At 40.1% G+C, this 21,945-nt stretch overlaps 1 protein-coding gene across 2 annotated transcripts in view; it reads left to right on the forward strand.

Annotated features, from left to right (window-relative positions):
• The first annotated feature begins 547 nt into the window (after positions 1–547).
• Positions 548–21,945, forward strand: part of rapgef5a (Rap guanine nucleotide exchange factor (GEF) 5a) — a 180,102-nt gene continuing 158,704 nt past the window's right edge. For both annotated transcript variants that reach the window (XM_072575316.1, XM_072575318.1), the window contains exons 1-2: positions 548–820; positions 20,328–20,384. In XM_072575316.1, the coding sequence (XP_072431417.1) occupies positions 647–820; positions 20,328–20,384 (231 nt within the window). In that variant the 5' untranslated portion in view covers positions 548–646. The remainder of the gene's footprint in view (positions 821–20,327; positions 20,385–21,945) is intronic.

Below are 21,945 nucleotides of genomic sequence, written 5' to 3' on the forward strand. Positions count from 1 at the left end.
TGTGTAACTAGCAAATGAAGTATTTGAATATTCATTAATTATTGTTAAATACTTCTATTGTTTAATTATTTGCATTAAAGTAATAAATTAATAAGGGAAGATAAATCTGAGACACAAAAAATATTAACTGTGGTCTCTGGAGATTGTAGAACTCTGTTAAAGATCAAAACACAGCCAAAAGGATTGCAGTTTAGAAATTTATTTGTTTGTTAAGTATCTGGTAACAGGAATATAACCTAAATTTCAATATTTACAGATTAATTTTTTGTGAGTTTGCACTGCATTGTCTAAAAGCAGTGACATTGTTTTCAACTGCAAAGCCTCAGTTGTGACAATCCAATTATTAATTGTGTATGTTCGGATTTGTATGAAACAGAAATTGAGACAGAAACCACCTTTCTGGAGCACTGGAGGTTTACAATGGAAAAGAGGAAACATTGCATAATGGGATATCCTGCACCTGTAGATGACCTCATTCAGTATGCGATATACAATGCAGATGCAGATTATATGCACAGCAGAAGGCAAATGGCTGGGTGGAGTACGTAAAACTGCAGCTTATCAAACAGAACACAGTGGACTCAGCTGCAAACTGAACTACATTGCAGTACAGGAAAAATGAGTATCTGTGCCAGTTTGTGAGAGAATGGCTCAACCGACTGATATTCCTGGCAGTTTCTGTGTCCCAGAAGTTGGACTTTTAGCTGCTTTAAAATGGAGCAGAAATGTAAAGGGGCAAGGACAATTAAAGCAGAAGATAAAAGACCTACCTGCACTTCTGAAAAATGGATTGAACCTCAAGAAGAAGCAGGCTGATGTGGTAATTGTACAATTCTACAATTCATACTGTAATAGAACAATAGAGGGCAAAAATGCTTCACATTTATGAGGAGATGTGATCATTATATTACTAGGTATTCTGTTACAATGTTCAAGAGGCAACATTACATTGAACAGCATAATATGAAGCAGGGAGTCGTAATTTGCTGACAGGTATCATGTCTTTGCAAGTAGATTGTTTTCTACTGATGGTGGAACATAAATACAGGCTCAGGTAATAAAGAGGTTTTTTTAAACCGTTTTAATCTCCAGAGATGTACGGAAATGTTTTGAGGAAAACTCAAAGTTTACAATCTTATTACTATTGTTTGAATCCGTCAGGAGAGTTTGATTATTCTATTAGTTTGAAACATACCTTGTACCTTGTGATAAACATCGTAAAGGTCATTTAATTGCTTAAAACAAAATGTAACTTTGTAGTTTTGCATGCTGCTCAGCAGAACTGGTAGCTCAGTACTGAAGGCAAAAATATTTTTGCAAAATATTGTCTGGGATAGAGCTCAGTTTGAAATTGAAGGGATTTTGATGATAAAATTGAAGGTCACTCAAACATGTATTGTCTGAACTATATTCTGTTCCACAATATTACTGGTATCTAAAAATAATAGCAGCGGTCCCGTGAGTGGGAAGTGTCCTTGGTTTTCTATTTACTGCAAAATTGCAACAGCTTTCTCTATGTCAGCATGTATAGTATTTTTACAACTACAAAAGCTCTAATATTTTGCTCAAATACTGTACTTGTATGTTACAATTCCTTTAACAGGTGGCAACACAATATGACATCATAAACAGCTCAGAATTAAATACATAATGCTACTAATATGTAGTTGGTCAAAGCATATTACAGACTAATTACAATTCTTATCAGAATTTTATATATTAAAATTCTGTGGTGAAGGACTGAGTGGCAAAATATAATTGCACAGGCTCCTTCAACCTTGGGGACATTGGTCTGAATCCAGTGCAAACTGATTGGATGACGAAGTTTGCTGCTGTACTAATTGGCTACCTCACTTGTGGAGACTGGTTGGTGTGAGGAATATAAAACTCAAGGCTATAACACGTTGTTAATGCAGAATAAAATATCACCCTGTGTTGTACTCTTGAGGGAGAGAGGAGGGCTAAATGCTGAATGTCACTGACATTTTTTAACTGTGAACGCAAAAAAATACAAAACTATATTAATTTTAAAAATGCCTTCATAATTGTCAAAAATGCTAGAATTTCAAACTAGCAATAATTCTGTGAAGTATTCATTTAGGTTCGATTTAGCTACCTAACAAGTGTCGTGACCACTCAATAGAGTGCATACATCCTTTATGTTGTGCTAACTCTATTTATTACACTTATGCAGTTCTTCCTGAGACTTTTTCCCTGTTTAGTTGATATTCTACAACTACAAAGCTGGCAAAAAGGAAAACTTTTATTATGAACGTATATCGCACTGTGGAGGCTACTGACCGAATCACATCCAACAATCTGTCCTAAAAACACTCTGTTTGTCAGCTGTGATAAATTCCACCACAACAGTTGAAACAACCCCCAGCTTGTAAAAGAAAATCAAATCACTTTTTCTCTGGATATCTTTTAAATCATTCCAGAATCTGTTTGCTTGTGAAATAAAAAGTAACATTTTTTTCTTGAACCATATCTAGCTGTATATTAAGATTTGATACAAATCATTTATTAGTTTTTGAGAGAGTTTGTTTATAGATTAACAAACTGGTTGAAAATATTACCTCTGTCTGCCTTCAGTGATGAAAGTCTTAAAACAGCCCATCATATTAATTTTAAAAATGTCACTTCACTTTATCTCTGAATGTTAATGGATTCTTTAAAATATTCCAGGATCTATATTTGGATCTAGAAAACTAACCAGACTGTTGCTGAGGACACTATCCAATGTGTGTGCCAAATTTGGTTGGGATCTGTCCAGCAGCTTTATAAATGTATTGTTGACAGATGAACAAATAGGGTGAAAGTGTTGCTGCTGCTTGGGAGATGCTCATTGGGTTATTTCTGATGTTCCTTTCTTCTGGGATCTTCAGAGCATGGCTTTCACAGAAACATGCAGTGAAGCATCCCTTGGGATGCTCCACTGGGATAAGATTGGACATGCTGGGTTTAAACACTCTGTTCTAATATGAGTGAATGGATGATGGTTATGTGAGTGATTTGGTAGATGAATGAGTGCTTTGAGATGGGAAGTCAGGTTGATGAAATGTTCAGGGGACCCTATGGTCATGGGGGTTCCATGGTCCAGGAAAGGGGTATAAATGGGTTAGCAAGCTAGTCTCATCAGGTTGTGGGCTTAGTTGAGGGGTAATTAGCATAATGGTCTGATGTTTGTGAGGCAGTTCTGGTTTGGCAGATTATTGGAGGGTGGATGGATATTTGGTGTCAGTTGTGTAGTTACGCTGCAAACAGACCGGTTTTAATCGGTCTTACAGTTCCTTGGTAACTACTCCAGTAAATAGTATGGGTCTGTTTGGACTCTCAAATTCTAAATCCGAGCTAGATGTAGTTGTGGAGGGCACTGTGGAGCAAAGGAATTGCCCATTCCACATAGGGCTGTGTGTCAGGACTTCCTAAGGATTCTAGTGTGTGTCTTCAGCCATTCATCCAATGTCTGTGAACCAAAGACTAGAAGGTTTGGCCTATAACCTTCTGCTTATCTTCAGTGGTCAGAGTCCTAAAGATGCTAAGTGAAAATAATTGAGAATGCAATATTTCTATTTTAACGAAACACTATCACACAGCACTGAACCAATACTATACTGCTTAGATAAAAGAAACCATTTTACTTTTGGGATGCATCCCTTACTAACCACTTATTTACGTCATTTGATCAAGAAGAACTTGATTATTGCTTAAAAAAATACATTTGTCTCTGTCAGTCATTGTCCAACTTGTGCATTCTCCGTGGGAATATCTCTACCAATCAGAGTCCACTTGTCAATCAATCAGCACTTTCCAAGTTAGTGTTCTTGTGCAGTGTGGTAGTGGCCCTACCTTTGGGAGAGAAAATACAGCATCAAGTCTCAGCTGTTACAAAATGTGTCATTGATCATTCAAATAGGTAGTTTTGTTTTGAAAATATACAAGGAGTTCTGAGTGTCTTGTGGCACAATGGTAATGTCTCTACCTCTGGGCGAGGAAGGCTAGGTTTAAATCCCACCTCAGAATGGGAAGGCTATGGAAAGCCGTCATACAATCTCCAAACAGACAGACTTAAAACAAAATCAGTACTCTCCGCTCGTACAGTGTAAATGTTATTTCTTTTTGAGTGTAAGATGAATAATGTTGGCAAAATATGTTTCTTCAGCATTAATCACTTTCTATTAATTAGTTCATATATCTGTTCTTGCAGCATGTATGAAAGTTTCTCTTCTATGTAGCTAATGGAAATTTGTGAAAAGCCTTTTGTACACTTGTCACTGTCTTAGTTGTTGTTCCCTCATTTTTATTTATCATCACAATGTAGAATACATCTATTGTTAGACTGTTGGTGCTGTAATATGCCATCTGAGAGAGCTTGGTTTAGCAATCAATGCTGACAAGTAAGCAATTTTATTGAACAGATTTATTTCATAGAAAATATCTTGATTGGCTATTTATTATTGACTGCAATACTTGTATGCAAACAATTAAAAATGATCAATTAAAGTTTTCTTCCCCTCGGTTGGATCAGTTCATTGAAATTGTCAGTAAATGTTCTTGTTGTGACTGCATTTATAATCATCTGTCACATACTAGCATTAGAAATATTCATTTCATGAAGTTTTGTATGTCTGAGGTCAAATTACTGGCTCTACAGCTTTCTGTTTAGAAGAAAATGTCAATTTCAGTGTAGTCCATTAAAATGTACATGTACCAATATCCAATACAATTTCCTTCTAATATTTTGTCATATGGTTTTAAATGGGCTATTATTACACTGAATTCATGCGTAAAAAGGGATTCCTGATTGTTCAAGCTTGAAAAACAAGTGTTCACTACCATCCAGGTCATGACTCCAGTTTTAGGGTAGTCAGCTGTTCACACTAACCTGCTTGTCTTGTTTGGGTGGATTTGAACAGCTTTCAGCTAAATGGAGTAGAGTGTGGTTGCATGGCTGCCCTCGAGAATTGCAAAACAGGAACTGTTCATTTCAGTTCCCCTCCCCCTGCATTTCATGTCCACTATTGTCTAAAAAAGGAATGGTATTTGCGATGCCCCTGAAGACAGGGAGATCCAGTCTTCTCGGGATGTGTGATCGGAAGTTGTCTAAAAATAGAAATTGAAATTAGGAAACAAAAAACACACGGGTCCAAAATTTGTACCATACGTTAATGTTTTGCCATTCATGCCTGAAGACTAGGGTTCTAGCTTGTGTAAACATTTCACTGAGATTTGGTTAATGGTTGGACAGGTCATACAATGAGTTGGGTGAGTATTATAAAAGTACAAATAGATTACGATAAGATTTTTCCTTCTTATTAACTAGACTTTATTCACGTATTTTACATCATATGCATAATTTGTCTTTTGAAGCAATTTGGATTGCTCAAAGTCGCATTGAAAATCTTAATTCATACATTGACATTTGTTGTCAATAATGTAGTGGTGGAAAAGCATAGCAGGTCAGGCAGCATCCAAGGAGCAGCAGAATCAACATTTTGGGCATAAGCTTACATCAGGATGATTCCTGATGAAGGGCTTATGCCCAAAACGTCGATTCTGCTGCTCCTTGGATGCTGCCTGACCTGCTGTACTTTTCCAGCACCATACTCTCGATTCTGACCTCCGGCATCTATAGTCCTCACTTTCTCCTAATTGCCATTTGTTGACCAACTTGACTTGATTTGAAAAAAAAGAATTAAAGTTTTAATTGTCAACTAAGTTATCACACCTCATTTTAAAGGGTAGCACTCAAATAAAAGTCCCCTCTTTCTCTGACATACATTTATTGGTAGTCTGGCTCTCAAACTAATTCTCACAGTATGGAGGAGGTCACTGATCCTTTATCAGAGCTGAATCAAGTGTCTCAGATGAAGGTCACACCTGCTGTCCTTTGCACACTACGTTGACCATATCTGCTGGTCCCTTGTGCCCATCAGCAGATAGCAGTGTGAAGGAGGTCATGCAGCAAGCAAAACCATGAGATGACAAGTTGGCTGGATGGAGACATCTTGGAAAAGTGTTGATCCCTCCGATGGAACTTTGTATAAAGCTGGAGGACTCTTTCACTTGGACTTTGGAAAATGTTTTGTTTTGATAGCAATTGAGATTTAAAAGTTGGACAATTCAATTTACAGGCTTCCTATACTCTGCATTGCAGCTGTAACATAGGGCTGTCTGTCTTTTTCATTCGCCTTCCCCTTCCAAATTCCTTATGAAGAGCTTATGCCCGAAACGTTGACTCTCCTGCTCCTTGAATGCTGCCTGACCTGCTGTGCTTTTCCAGTGCCACCCTTTTTGACTCGTTAAATACGGCACCAGATCCAGGATTGGAGATAGGTGACGAGGCCTTCCCAACATCAGACTCCTCCCCATTACGTGATCTGGCAGAATGCCTACATTACCTGCATTCATGCACTTACCATTGTGTAATGGGCTGGAGTGACCATATCTTTCTAGTGTCAGATTTCAACTATTTGCAGCACCATCGGTGATGGTCGGACTAAATCCAGCCCAAAGATTCTCTTTTGACTGTTGTTATTCAATTTATCTAGAGATTGTGCAGTATGGTTCCAAGAGGATCGGAGGTCCAACGACTGGGTGCTGCCTAGAAATGCTGAACATTAGATTAAAACTCTAGATTAAAAAATCAAAAGCTTGTTATTGCTACAAGAAAGATGTAAAAGCATTGCTGGCAGGCAACTTTTAAAATGTTGTGACAGAATTTAAAACTATTGTCATTGGATACTTACTTTTTGCTAATTATTAGCTATGTTAATGAAAACAAAAGTAGTAGCTGCAACTTGAAAATTTGCCATAATCTTACCAGACCATAGGAATGCTCACTCGTTAGAGGGAGAGAGACAATAGCTGGTGGTTTAACTTGAGGGTCACCGTGCCTCATGCAGGAGGAAGGGTTGAGAACAGGACTCCTTCATGGTAACCTTTTCTGTCCTTTACAATGCCTGGCTCCATGGAGGCTGGTGTGTTTTCCATTACTTTTAAAGCTGTACTCACCTCAGCACGTGAACCTCCATCCCTTCCTGCTCTCTCTGTCCCCACATCGTAGCTTGTCAGCATGGCCAGGAAGAATTCAATTCAGGAACTCTCCACTGGCTAGAAAATGTAGAAGACCAGGCAGGATTGGTTGGAATGTTGATGAGAATTGCCATACAAATGAATAAAACAATTAACAGCATCACGCAGCAATAATGATTACCTAGATAGCGCAATATAAGGATGACATTTTCACTCACCCATTTTGGACATTAAAGTTTAACCTGTAGCACTAATATAGTTATTTTGATATCACATGGAATATGTGGTACTTGTCTGGTTTTCAGTTGTTGTAACAATATTTTACAAGGGTTTATCTTTCCACTCCTGTACGTCAGTTCTGGAATCCCCAGAGAGTTATCTATGGTTCTCTCCTGAGTCTCAACTGCTGATTTTTTTTAGATTAGGTTACTTACAGTGTGGAAACAGGCCCTTCGGCCCAACAAGTCCACACCGACCCGCCGAAGCGTATACAACCCAGACCCATACCCCTACACCTACCCCCTCACCTAACACTACGGGCAATTTAGCATGGCCCATTCACCTAACCTGCACATTTTTGGACTGTGGGAGGAAACCGGAGCACCCGGAAGAAACCCACGCAGGCACGGGGAGAATGTGCAAACTCCGCACAGAGAGTCACCTGAGGTGGGAATTGAACCCGGGTCTCTGGCGCTGTGAGGCAGCAGTGCTAACCACTGTGCCACCGTGCAGCCCATAAACCCTTGGTGATACCAAATAAGAACACAATTTTGAGTTTCTTACCTGTGTCACCATCATCTTTTTAGATCTTGAGAATTAGAAGCAGAAGTAGACTGCTGTGGTTAGCACTGCTGCCTCACAGCGCCAGAGACCCAGGTTCAATTCCTGCCTCAGGCGACTCTCTGTGTGAAGTTTGCACATTCTCCCCGTGTCTGCGTGGGTTTCCTCCAGGTGGTCCGGTTTCCTCCCACAGTCCAAACAAATGTGCAGGTCAGGTGAATTGGCCATTCTAAATTGCCCGTAGTGTTAGGTGAAGGGGTTATGTAGGGGAATGGGTCTGGGTGGGTTGCGCTTCGGCGGGTCAGTGTGGACTTGTTGGGCCGCAGGGCCTGTTTCCACACTGTAAGTAATCTAAATCTAATCTAATCTAACCTAGACCATTTAGCCCATCAACTCTGGTCCACCATTCAATTAGATTATGGTTAATCTGGTCATCCTCAACACCACTTTCCTGCCTTTTCCCCATTACTCTTGTTTTATTTGCTGATTAAAAATCTATCTCGCCCTTCGATGTACTTAACAACCCAGCCTCGACAGCTATCTGCGGTAAAATATACTACAGAAGGACGGAGACGAGTGCGAAGCAAAAGGCTATGAGATCTTGGTATCTGTTGCCATTGGTGAAATCCCAGCAGCAAAGGGGAAGTGTCCCTTAATTTCATCATGGGTAAGGGGAGGGTCAGCTTTTCCTGCCAAGAATAAAGTCCCAACAGTAATGGTAGGAAACGGGTATGACACTGCTGACATGGCAGCCAATTGTATGAGCCCCACACATTTCAATCCTGCCCTGACAAGACAGTGTACATGAAATACCAGCTCAGGATGACATTGTATGTGGCATTGTTGTCACACATCCTGTTAAATTGCTTTTGGCTTTGAATCGAGAGCATGGTCCCACATGGCAGACTCTGACTTCCTCCAGCCACACCTTTTGGGTTTGGTTTATTATTGCTGATGATAGAGAAAGCTATCACCCTGTGGGCAGTGGGACCCGAGCATCACAAACAGGAAAATGTCCCTAAAATGTGCGCAGCCTATGACCACATTCACTTTATTCTGTCAATTCATACCGTCCTGTTCCCAACTCCCGATCCTGTCAAATTCCACATTTGGGATATACCTTGAAACTAGAATTGAAATCAAGTCATTCTGGGTTGTTATCATATCTGGTCAGGTTAATCAATTAGGAAACATGAAAATTGCATGTTAATGCAGTGGCTGCGTAAGAAAAGCCAGTGACAGATGCAGTTACTCCTACAGGGATTTTTTTCTCTCCAACAATTAGATGCAGGAATGACTTGACACATGGCTACAATTAAGCAAAATCCAATTATCCCCAAATGTGTCAGTGCACACAATGTGATGTGGGTACAATTACAATATTTAAAAGACATTTAGATAAGTACATAGAACTTAGAAAAGTACAGCACAAAACAGGCCCTTCGGCTCACGATGTTGTACCGAGGATTAATTCTAATGTAAAATAAAATAATCTAACCTACTCACCCCTACGTACATGAATAAGAAATGTTTGGAGGGATATAGGCCAAGTGCAGGTAAGTGGGATGCGTTTAGTTTGAGATTATAATCAGCATGGACTGATTGGACTGATCTGTCTGTTTGACTCGAGAACAATGGGCGGTATAGAGTCATAGAATCATGGAGACGGACAGCATGAAAACAGACCCTTCGGTCCAACCCGGCCATGCCGATCAGATATCCCAAACCAATCTAGTCCCACTTGCATGCGCCCGACCCATATCCCACCAAACCCTTCCTATTCATGTACCCATTCAAATGCCTCTTTAATGTTGCAATTGTACCAGCCTCCACCACTTCCTCTGGCAGCTCATTCCATACACGTACCACCCTCTGCGTGAAAAAGTTGCCCCTTAGGTCTCTTTTATATCTTTCCCCTCTCACCCTAAATCTATGCCCTCTAGCTCTGGACTCCCCGACCCCAGGGAAAAGACTTTGCCGATTTACCCTATCCATGCCCTTCATAATTTTGTAAACCTCTATAAGGTCACCCCTCAGCCTCCGATGCTCCAGAGAAAACAGCCCCAGCCTGTTCAGCCTCTCCCTATAGCTCAAATCCTCTGAACCTGGCAACATCCTTGTAAATCTTTTCTGAACCCTTTCAAGTTTCACAACATCTTTCCAATAGGAAGGAGATCAGAATTGCACACAATATTCCAACAGTGGCCTAAACCATGTCCTGTACAGCCATAACATGACCTCCCAACTCCTGTACTCAACACTCTGACCAATAAAGGAAAGCATACCAAACACCTTCTTCACTATCCTATCTACCTGCAACTCCACTTTCAAGGAGCTATGAACCTGCACTCCAAGGTCTCTTTGTTCAGCAACACTCCCTAGGAACTTACCATTAAGTGTATAAGTCCTGCTAAGATTTGCTTTCCCAAAATGCAGCACCTCGCATTTATCTGAATTACACTCCATCTGCCACTTCTCAGCCCATTGGCCCATCTGATCCAAATCCTGTTGTAATCTGAGGTAGCCCTCTTCGCTGTCCACTACACCTCCAATTTTAGTGTCATCAGCAAACTTACTAACTGTACCTCTTACGCTCGCATCCAAATCATTTATGTTAGTGACAAAATGTAGAGGACCCAGCACCAATCCTTGTGGCACTCCACTGGACACAGGCCTCCAGTCTGAAAAACACCACCCTCCACCACCACCCTCTGTCTTCTACCTTTGAGCGAGTTCTGTAACCAAATGGCTAGTTCTCCCCGTATTCCATGAGATCTAACCTTGCTAATCAGTCTCCCATGGGGAACCTTGTTGAATGCCTTACTGAAATCCACATAGATCACATCTACTGGTCTGCCCTCATCAATCCTCTTTGTTACTTCTTCAAAAAACTCAATCAAGTTTGTGAGGCATGAGTTCCCACGCACAAAGCCACGCTGACTATCCCTAATCGGTCCTTGCCTTTTCAAATACATGTACATCCTGTCCCTCAGGACTCCCTCCAACAACTTGCCCAACACTGAGGTCAGGCTCATGGGTCTATAGTTCCCTGGGCTTGTCCTTACCGCTCTTCTTAAACAGTGGCACCATGTTTGCCAACTCCAGTCTTCTGGCACCTCACCTGTGACTATCGATGATACAAATATCTCAGCAAGAGGCCCAGCAATCACTTCTCTAGCTTCCCACAGAGTTCTTGGGTACACCTGATCAGGTCCTGGGGATTTATCCACCTTTACCCGTTTCAAGATATCCAGCACTTCCTCCTCTGTAATCTGGACATTTTTCAAGATGTCACCATCTACTTCCCTACAGTCTATATCTTCCATATCCTTTTCCACAGTAAATACTGATGCAAAATACTCATCTAGTATCTCCCCCATTTTGTGCGGCTCCACACAAAGGCCGCCTTGCTGATCTTTGAGGAGCCTTATTCTCTCCCTAGTTAACCTTTTGTGCTTAATGTATTTGTAAAAACCCTTTGGATTCTCCTTAATTCTATTTGCCAAAGCAATCTCATGTCCCCTTTTTGCCCTCCTGATTTATGTCATAAGTATACCCCTACTGCCTTTATACTCTTCTAAGGATTCACTCGATCTATCCTGTCTATACCTTACATATGCTTCCTTCTTTTTCTTAACCAAACCCTCAATTTCTTTAGTCATCCAGCATTCCCTTTACCTACCAGCCTTTCCTTTCACCCTGACAGGAATACACTTTTTCTGGATTCTCGTTATCTTATTTCTGAAGGCTTCCCATTTCCAACCATCCCTTTACATGCGAACATGTGCCTCCAATCAGCTTTTGAAAGTTCTTGCGAAAGTTGTGGTTGGGTAAAAAGGTAAATGCTTGAATATCTCAGTCTCTACCTCACTCCTTCAATATTCCATTGGCTAGTGTTCTTCAGCCGTCTAGGCTCTAAGTTGTAGAATTTGGCAGCACAGTGGCTCAGCTGTTGGCGATGCAGCCTCACAGCACCAGTAGCCCGCGCTCAATTCCAACCTTGGGTGATTGTCTGCATGAAGTTTGCAGTCAGTAAAATAAATGTATAAAGGCAGCGCAGTGGCTCAGAGGTCAGCACTGCTGCCTCATAGCACCAGCGACCTGGTTCGATTTCAACCTCGGGCGACTGTCTGTGTAGTGTTTGTACATTCTCCCTGTGTCTAAGTGGGTTTCCTCCGGGTGCTCCAGTTTCCTCCCACAGTCTAAAGATGTGCAGGTTAGGTGAATTGGCCATGCTAAATTGTCCATACTGTTCAGGGATGTGTTGGTTTGGTGCATTAGTCAGTAGAGTAGAAAGGGAATGGGTCTGGGTGGGTTACTCTTTGGAGGGTCGGTGTTGACTTGCTGGGCTGAAGCACCTGTTTCCACACTGTAGGAATTCTAATTTCATGCTTAAATCTCCCACCTCAGGGACATTTTATCACATTAGATTTACTGATCAAACATAAATTGGTTTTGCCTGGTGCTTTTCAAATTTTATAAACTCAACAGCTAGTGATACCTAACCTTTTTCTAATTAATAGCTATTATAATTAAAATAGGCTGTAAGGAATCTTTCCTTCCTCTTTTTAAAAATCTAAACTGTATCCTTAAATTTTATAACTGATACTTTGACAAAAATGCTAAATCATGCAATTAGATTCACTGGTCACTTAAATGTGGTCTGCATTGTGTTAACTAATCATTTCTTAGTGTGGTTTGGATTAGTGTAAATATCCCTACTTCTGAAAGGGAACACTTTCTGTTCAATCCTTCCATTGTTGTGGAATGTCAAGGCATGAGCTGAGCATATCTTTGATATGGGAGGACTGCAGTCTCAACAGAAAGGGAAAACTTGCAGAAATTATTTCAACACTTCTATTTATTAATTGTATATGGTACAAAATAAAATGAAATATTCAAAGCATTTGCACAAAATCTTGTACGACCTATAATTGAACATGAACACTGTTATTTCAAAGTTACAGTAAAAATGGAAACACTCTAATAATGAATCCCCAGTGCCTCTGAGAGCATCCTTCCACTTTGTAAATTGGCATTGCTAATTACCAATTTATAAATAATGAATGCTGTCAATGAACATTGATTATTTCAGATATTAGCAGCATCAGGAAATGCCTCATTTGGTCGGGGAAGAGAATTCCATAAGGATTTCATTATTACCTTGAAAGAACATTTATCTAAAAAAAAATTAACCACATCCATGGTGTTCAAATCTGAACAAAATAGTTTAAAATGTATCAAAGTAATTACCATTGCTGTGATGTATTAAGAAACCCTTGCAAAAATGAGTAAATGGCTTTGTGTTGATGCCTGAGGTACCTTTTAATGGGTTTCTCTTGTGAATTACCTGCTTCGTCTCAGGTATTTACTCATGTTTGATCTGGGCTTCTAAGTCACAAGGCATCAGAATTCTTTTGCCTGTATGATGCCAGGTCATGAGCCCTGCATTTACCCTCCACAACCCTCCTTACTGTTAATTGTAGCCCTTGCAGAATTGAAAGTGCTTCTGAGCCTCGAACTGTTCTTGCTGGGTAGATGCTAGATGCTTGATACAGCAACATTCACCCTTGTTTTGCAGTCCATTGTGAGCAAATAAGGAAATTAATCAGTAAATCAGTGCTATCCCAGCAACCAGTTATCAAGTAAATGAAAGCCTTTAAAATTATAGGATTGCAGGTTTATAGGTTTCTGAGCAGCTCATCCCTTTGTTAAGAATTAATTTCATTGTCCGCAATGCTACATTTGAAAGTTGGAGTACATCTGTGAGTAGCCTTTGAACAAGATATTGTTTGGGATTATAAAGTTAAAAATCACACAACACCAGGTTATAGTCCAACAGGTTTATTTGGAAGCACTAGCTCTCGGAGCGCTGCACCTTCATCAGGTGGTTTGGGATTATGACCTTGGAGAAAGTTTAATTAAGAATTAGCTAGTATAAACTCATTAAACAATTCACATACATATTTAGAACTTCCCTGCAAAACTTGATGTAAACATAAAGTTAATATACAATATAATTAATGAGATAAAACTCTACTGCAGGCTAGCCTTAAACATGATGAATAGATGTAGTCCTAACTTTTAGCAAGACATGTCACAGAAAATTGGTCAAATGTTTGAATTATGATCACATCTGCTATTTCCTGTAGCAATTAGCTTTGTTTTACTTTGGTTTCATGCAGTTATTAATCATGAACTGCATTGATAACAATCTCAAGTACCTATTATCAAGATTTTCTCAAAGTCTTCAGTATGTTCCAAAAATAATTTTAAATATGGACAAGTTATTTGTATTTCATATTAATCCAGTGACCCTTGTTAATATTCAGTACTACAATTTAAAAGAGTTGAAATTATTGCAATTAATAAAGAATCATTGCCAACTGAGTCAGTCGGAAGTGTTATATTTAGAATAAAATAAGAATAAAGATTTACTTTATAAAAATTAAGATTATTTATATTTATATTTCTTAAAATCAATGATAAAGATATAGCTGCATATGTATTGGCCAACAATGTAAAAACTGAATGAAAAATTGAATATTTTGTCCTTTGCAAAATATTCTGTGAGAAGAATACATTATTCGTGGTTATGTAAGGAAGATAGGGAAAGTATTAACTTGAAAAAAGAACTGCATAAATCTGCAAAGACTAATTGTAGGTCAATTAATTAAACAGACTTAAGAGCCTTAGATTAGATTCCTTACAGTGTGGAAACAGGCCCTTTGGCCCAACAAGTCCACACCGCCCCGCCGAAGCATAACCTACCCATACCCCTACATGTACATCTACATCTACCCCTTACCTAACACTACGGGCAATTTAGCATGGCCAATTCACCTGACCTGCACATCTTTGGACTGTGGGAGGAAACCGGAGCACCCGGAGAAAACCCACGCAGACACGGGGAGAATGTGCAAACTCCACACAGTCAGTCGCCTGAGGCGGGAATTGAACCCGGGTCTCCGGCGCTGTGAGGTAGCAGTGCTAACCACTGTGCCACCGTGCCGCCCACAAAAGCCAGTAAAGAATGGCAGGAGGCAGATTATGAGAGAAAGCTCATGAGTAAAAAAGGACAGGCAATAAGTTTTTTTCAACAAATATTTGATTTGGAAAACAATAAGTAAAGCTAGTGTTCGTCCTCTAGAGAATTAATCTCGGGAATTGATAATGGGAAACAAAGAAGTGGCAGAGCTATAGGCAGAGTATTTTGTGTTGGTCTTTGCAGTAGAAGTTTTAAAAAATTCCCAAAGGTCATTGTAAACCAAAGGTTTTTATGGAAGAATGAACTTAAAACAATCACCATCACAAGGGAAAAGTTGCAGAGGAATCTATTGAATCTAAAGGTGGACAGATTCCCGGACTGGTATGCCTGATCCAAGGATCACAACGTAAGTGGTGGCACAGATTGTAGATGTATTGGTTGTAATCTTTTAAAATTCCATACATTCTGGAAGGAGATTGGAAAGTAGCAAATGTGTCACCTTTATTAAGATAGGAAGGAGGCAGAAAACCAGAAATTACAGGATTAACTGGCCTAATATGTTATATCAGGAAGATGCTAAAATTCATTAAAAGGAGGGTATAGCAGGATACTTAGAAAATTACAAAATTGTCCTGCAGAGCCAACATGGTTTGTTGAAATGGAAATTATGTTTAACTAATTTCTTAGAGTTTGTTGACAAATAACATTCAGTCAATCGAGGGATACTGGTAAATGTGATGTACTTGGATTTCCAAAAAGGATCTGGTAAGCTGCTGCATCTGTGCAAGATAAGAACAGATGGCGTATGGTATATGTTAAGCATGGATAAATGATGATTAGCTTACGTGAAGCAGAGAAGAATAAATGAGTCTTTTTCAGGTTGCAAGCTGTAACGAGTGGATTTCCAAAGGGATCGATGCTGGGACTTCAACAATTTACTATGAGCAGACCATATATACAGTTGCTAAATTTGCCTAATACACTAAAATACATAGGAAAGTAAGTTGTCAAGTGAAGGTATAGACTGTCAAGGGATAGAGACAGATTAAGTGAGTGGGTACAATTTCGGCAGATTGGGCATAACACAAGTAAATGTGGACTTGTCCTGTTTGGCAGTAGGAAGGTAAATGCAATACTAGCATTCATTTCGAAAGGGCTAGAATACAAGAGCAGAGATGTACTACTGAGGCTGTATAAGAGTCCGATCAGACTGCTTTTGGAATATTGTGAGCAGATTTGAGCTCCGTATCTAAGGAAATATCTGCTGGCATTAGAATGGATCCAGACGAGGTTTACAAGAATGATCGTGGGGACGAATGGCTTGTCATATGCGGAGTGGCTGAGGACTCTGGGTTTTATTCAGAATTTAGAAAGATGAGGGGGATCTCATGGAAACTTACAGTATACTGAGAGGCCTGGATAAAGTGATGTGGAGAAGACGTTTCTACTTAGTAGGAGAGACTAGGACCTGAGGGCACAGCCTCAGAGGGAAGGGGTCACATTTTAGCACTGAGGTGAGGAAATTTCTTCAGCAAGAGGGTGGTTAATCTGTGGAACACATTGCCGCAAGGACTGTGAATGCCAAGTCATTGAGTGTATTTAGAATAAAGTTAGACATGTTCTTAATTATAAGGGGATCGAGGGTTATAGGGAGAAGGCAAGAGAATTGGGTTGAGAAGCATATGAGTCATGATTGGCAGAGCAGACTCAATGGGCCAAATGGCCTAATTCTGCTCCTATATCTTATATTCTTACAGAATAGAAAAGCAGAATATTATTTATATGTAAAGAAATTGCAGAAGTTGGTGGTACAGAGAGACCTAAGTTTCTTGGACATTAATCATGTTTCTGGGAGTAATTCAGGAGATACAGCAAAAATTCATTCTTAGAAAAAGAAGTATACTAAAGGGAGGATGAGGCAACCATGGCTGACAAGGAAAGTCAGGGACAGCATAAACGCAGATAATGTGGCGAAGGGCAGTGGGAACCAAAGGCTTGGGAAGCCTAAAAAGACTAACAGAGAATAATGAAAAAGAAATAAGGAGGGAGAAGATTAAATACAAGGATAAGCTAGCCAGTGATATAAAAGAAGATTGAAAGAGTTCCTTTAGATACATAAAGGGCAAAGGGGAAGCAGAAGTGGACATTGGACCGCTTGACAAGCACACTGGAGAAGTAGTAGTGGGGACTAAAGAAATGGCTGAGGAACTGAATAAGTACTTTGCGTCAGTCTTTTATGGTGGAAGACACGAGTAACATCCCAAAAATTCAAGAGAGTCGGGGGCCAGAGGTGAATATGGTGGCCATCACCAAGATGAAAGTGCTAGAAAAACGGAAAGGTCCGAAGGTGGATGAATCAACTGGATCACATGGACTACACCCCAGAGTCTGAAGGAGATAGCTGAAGAGATGGTGGAGATGTTAGTGGTGATTGTTCCGGAATCAGTGGAGTCAGGGAGGGTCCCAGAGGTCTGGAAAATCGCTAATTTAATCTCCCTGTTTAAGAAGGAAGTAAGACAAAAGATGGGAAATTACAGGCTAATTAGCCTGACCTCAGTCATAGGTAAGGGGAGGTCATGCCTGACAAATCTGTTAAGAGTGTGGTGCTGGAAAAGCACAGCAGGTCAGGCAGCATCCGAGGAGCAGGAGAATTGATGTTTTGGGCATAAGCCCTTCACTAGAAATGAGGCCTCCTTGATTCTCCTGTTCCTCGGATGCTGCCTGACCTGCTGTGCCATTCCAGCACCACGCTCTTGACTCTGATCTCCAGCATCTGCAGTCCTCACTTTCTCCTGACAAATCTGTTAGAATTCTTTGAGGAGGTAAGGAGTAGGTTAGACCATGGGGAGCCAATGGATTTTATCAACCTGGACTTCCAGATGGCCTTTGACAAGATGCTGTACAGGAGGCTGCTGAGTAAGATAAGGGCCCATGGTGTTAGAAGCAAGGTACTAGCATGGATAGAAACTTGGCTGTCTGGCAGAAAGCAGAGAGTGGGGATAAATGGGTCCTACTCAGGATGGCTGACAGTGACTAATGGTGTTCCACAAGGGTCGGTGTTCAGATCACAACATTTCACTTTATGCATTAATGATCTAGATGAAAGAACTGAGGGTGTTCTGGCTATGTTTGCAGATGATACAAAGATAAGTAGAGGGACAGGAATGTATTGAGGAGGTGGGGAAGCTGCAGACAGACCTAGACAGGTTAGGAGAATGAGCAAAGAAGTGGAAGATGAAATACAACGTAGGAAAGTGTGAGGTCATGCACTTTGGTAAGAAGAATAGAGGCATGGACTATTATCTAAATGAGGAAAAAATTCAGAAATCTGAAGTGCAAAGGAACTTGGGATTTCTAGTCCAGGATGCTGTTAAAGTAAACTTGCAGGTTGAGTTGGTAGTTAGGAAGGCAAATACAATGTTGGCACTTATTTCAAGAGGACTAGAATATAAAAGCAGGGATGTACTTCTGCAGCTTTATAAAGCTCTGGTCAGACCACATTTAGAGTATTGTGAGCAATTTAGGCCCCATATCTCAGGACGGATGTACTAGCCCTGGAGTGGGTCCAGAGGAGGTTCACAAGAATGATCCCAGGAATGAAAGGCTTAACAAATGAGGAACATTTGCTGACTCTTGTTCTATCCTCAAGGAAATTTAGAAGGATGGGGGGGGGGGATGTATTTGAAACTCACAGCATTATTGAATGGTCTGGAGACAGTGGAAGTTGGGAAGACGTTTCCATTGGCAGGAGAGACTAGACCCTGAGGGTACAGCCTTAGGGTAAAGGGAAGACCTTTTAGAAGAGAGATAAGGAGAAACTTCTTCAGCCAGAGAGTGGTGAATCTATGGAATTCATTAGCACAGAAGGCTGTGGTGGCCAGGTCATTGAGTATATTTAAGACAGAGATATATAGGTTCTCGATTGTCAAGGGGATCGAGGGTTATGGGAAGAAAGTAGGAGAATGGGGTTGAAGAAAATTATCAGCCATGACTGAATGGTGGAGCGGACTCGATTGGCAAAATGGCCTCATGTTTGCTCCCATGTCTTATGGTCTTATGTAAAGTTAATACTGACGTACAGCAAATGATTAGGAAGGTAAGGGGAATGTTGTTGTTTGCTGTGATTGGAATGGAAGGTGAAAGGAGGGAAGTTTTTCTATAGCTGTACAGTTTTGATCTCTACTGGAAAAATGATATTAAGAAAGTTGACTTGATTCATTCCTGGAATGATGGGCTTATGTGTGACGACATGTTGAACAAGTTGGGTTTAGCACTGGAGCTTAGCAGAATATGAGGTAATCTTATTGAAACCTAAGAGTTTGTGGGGACTGGATAGAGTGGAGAATGTATCCTCTTGTGAGAAGAGGCTAAAACTAGTGAACATAATTTAAGATTAAGAGGTGTGTTTTTTATAACAGAGTAAGGGAAACTTTCTTCCTCTGAGTGTTGTTAGTGTGAATTTCTTTTTCCCAGAAGGCAGTGGAGATGTTTTAATTTTGATAGGCAAAAGAGTCAAGGGTTTATGGGTTGCAGACAAGAAAGTGGTGATGACAGCATAACCTAATCAACTTAATCATTTCCTGTTACTGAGCATTAACTTTACATTACACCATAAGACCTGGGAACAAAGATTAGGCCATTCAGCCCATTGAATCTGCTCCACCATTCAATCATGGTTGATAAGTTTCTTAACCCCATTCTCCAGCTTTCTCCCCGTAACCCTTGATCCCCTTATTAATCAAGAACCCATCTATCTCTGTCTTAAATATACTCAATAACCTGTCGTCCACAGCCTGGTAGGTCCAAATGGCACCATCCATTCTTATGTTCCCTCAGCCTACTTACTTCTTAGTACAGAGGGCTGGTAAAATTTCAGTCCATTATGAACATGATGAGAGAGTGGGACAGAGGATTGTGACTCTGAGTAGCATGGGGATAGAATAATGTGCAAGAAAATGGCAACTCAGTGAATATGAAAGTGGATAGTTGGTGAACTGCAGGTGAGTGGGCTGTCTGTACCAATGGAAATGCCAAGTGTTGTCTGTCAATTAAACTTGGATCTTCCCACCACCCCCAATCAACCTGTTCAAACATGTTATGATACACCTTGGTGAGACATGATCCCAGGCCTTCTGTTTCAGGGATATGGCTCCTACCACTGCATTACAGAGCCCCTCAACCAATTAAACGTAAGTGAGAACATGTCATCTGAATCACCAGGGTTACTGCCTGATGATATCACATCGGCCTGACTGCTAATCCATCTGACCAATAGCTGCCTCAAAGTCCAAATCCACCTATTAAAGCTAGAGAAATATTGTCCCTGCTGTTTGCACTGCACATGTTTTTGGGTTCTTTTATTTAATCTCAAACCAAATTGAAATATGGAGCTCAATTGAGGCAAGGGGTTGCACTGGTATTTTGATGGGTTCTATCATCACTCAGAATTTGTTTGGTTGTTTGGTCAGGTGTAAATTTTGTTTTCTGGTACATAATGGTAACAGGTGCATTCTTTCATTAGCAGGTGGACAGCTTGGAGCAGAATGCTGATAATCATCCAACAAATTCCAGAAGAAAGGTACATATCTTGGAAGTTTACAGTAAAAGGTCTGTTCCTCACTGTTTCTGTGGAGGAATTCCAGGAGATGTTCAAGAGTTGGTGATCAGCTGATCATGCTCATGATAATATTTAACACGATTTGTGCTAAGAAGAAAAGTCTGCAAAAATCAATCATCTGTTTTAGCTGATACTATTTTGTACTTTTTTTATTAAAATGGAGCACTTTGTTAATTGTCTAATGGGTTTTAATTCTCTTTGGAGTTATATAATTCTAAAGTTCTTTAAGTCTTAAACTGATACCATAGAAATTCCAAAAAGGATTAATTAGACAGAGTGCAATTCTAATTTCTATGTCTGTTGTAGAAGTGTTCACGTGTAGCATTTATAAAGGAGACTGGCTTGATTAATGCCCCAAGCTGTTTACTCATGACAACCAAGCTAGTTGGATGTACTTAGTACAAATATGGACCTTTTCTTAAATCTTACTCTTTGATTTTTCCGTCCCTTTGAATCAAAAAATGTTAATTGACATTATCTGTAAACAAAAGTGCATTTCTTAATTCAATGACAAAGTGACTGAGATATAAGTTGGTCTACTTTGTTGTACACCCAAAAAGAGGACAGGTGTAATGTATTACAACACAGCAGTGAATGGTATCTGAAGGAACTGTCCAATGTAGTCCCATATGGTAACTTGCTCTCCTTTATGCTAAAAAATAGTTATTTTCCAACTCATCTCATATATTTTAAAGTTCTTATTGAATTTGATTCCACCTCCTTTCCAAATAGTGCATTCCTCACCATAATAACACTTTCTGTGAAATAGTTTCTCCTCCTTACCCTCTCATTGGTTTAAAGTAATTGGCACACCGCTGGTCTCGGGTGATTAACCTATTTGCCATGGGCTTTATTTCTGACCTGAAAATGACTTCAGTTTACCAGTGATTTGTTCCTACTTTCTCTCCAAAAAGCTTGAGAACTTCACATGCATCTACTTTGATGATGGGGAGTCGGCGCGGAGGCTGAGAGTCAATTTCTATCAGTCCTGGAGTCTACTGCTTCTGCTCTAGACAACTCACGCAATCGCTATCAGCCTCAATTGTGATTAGAAAAAAAAATAGTTTCATGAGGACTAACAAATAAAATATGTTAAGTTTAATATGATCTTGCATTATCTTCACAAAGTGTTAAGCTGGAAGAAATTGACATCCATCAATAGCTGTATGCTCAGCAAATGCTCTGTTTTGGATTTGTATCTGTACAGGAGATTAAAGGTGGACATTATTACATTGTTGCTCTTCTGCAGGAGTGAAGGTGAAGCCCTTCTGCAACAGATTGGGAATGTGGTTACACAAACCAGACAAATAACTATAATATGCAGATATTGACATTGGGCATAGAAAGGGTGGGGGGAGAGTAGAATTTTTATTTATACTTTGTGCTTAATCCAAATATTTGAGTTTCTGAAATACCTGAGGTATGTCACATTATGAAATACCCAAGATATGTTACATTCTTTAACATTAGATTACTTACAGTGTGGAAACAGGCCCTTCGGCCCAACAAGTCCACACCGCCC

The sequence above is a fragment of the Chiloscyllium punctatum genome, chromosome 8 (genome assembly GCF_047496795.1).
Source record: "Chiloscyllium punctatum isolate Juve2018m chromosome 8, sChiPun1.3, whole genome shotgun sequence".
Lineage (NCBI taxonomy): Eukaryota > Metazoa > Chordata > Chondrichthyes > Orectolobiformes > Hemiscylliidae > Chiloscyllium > Chiloscyllium punctatum.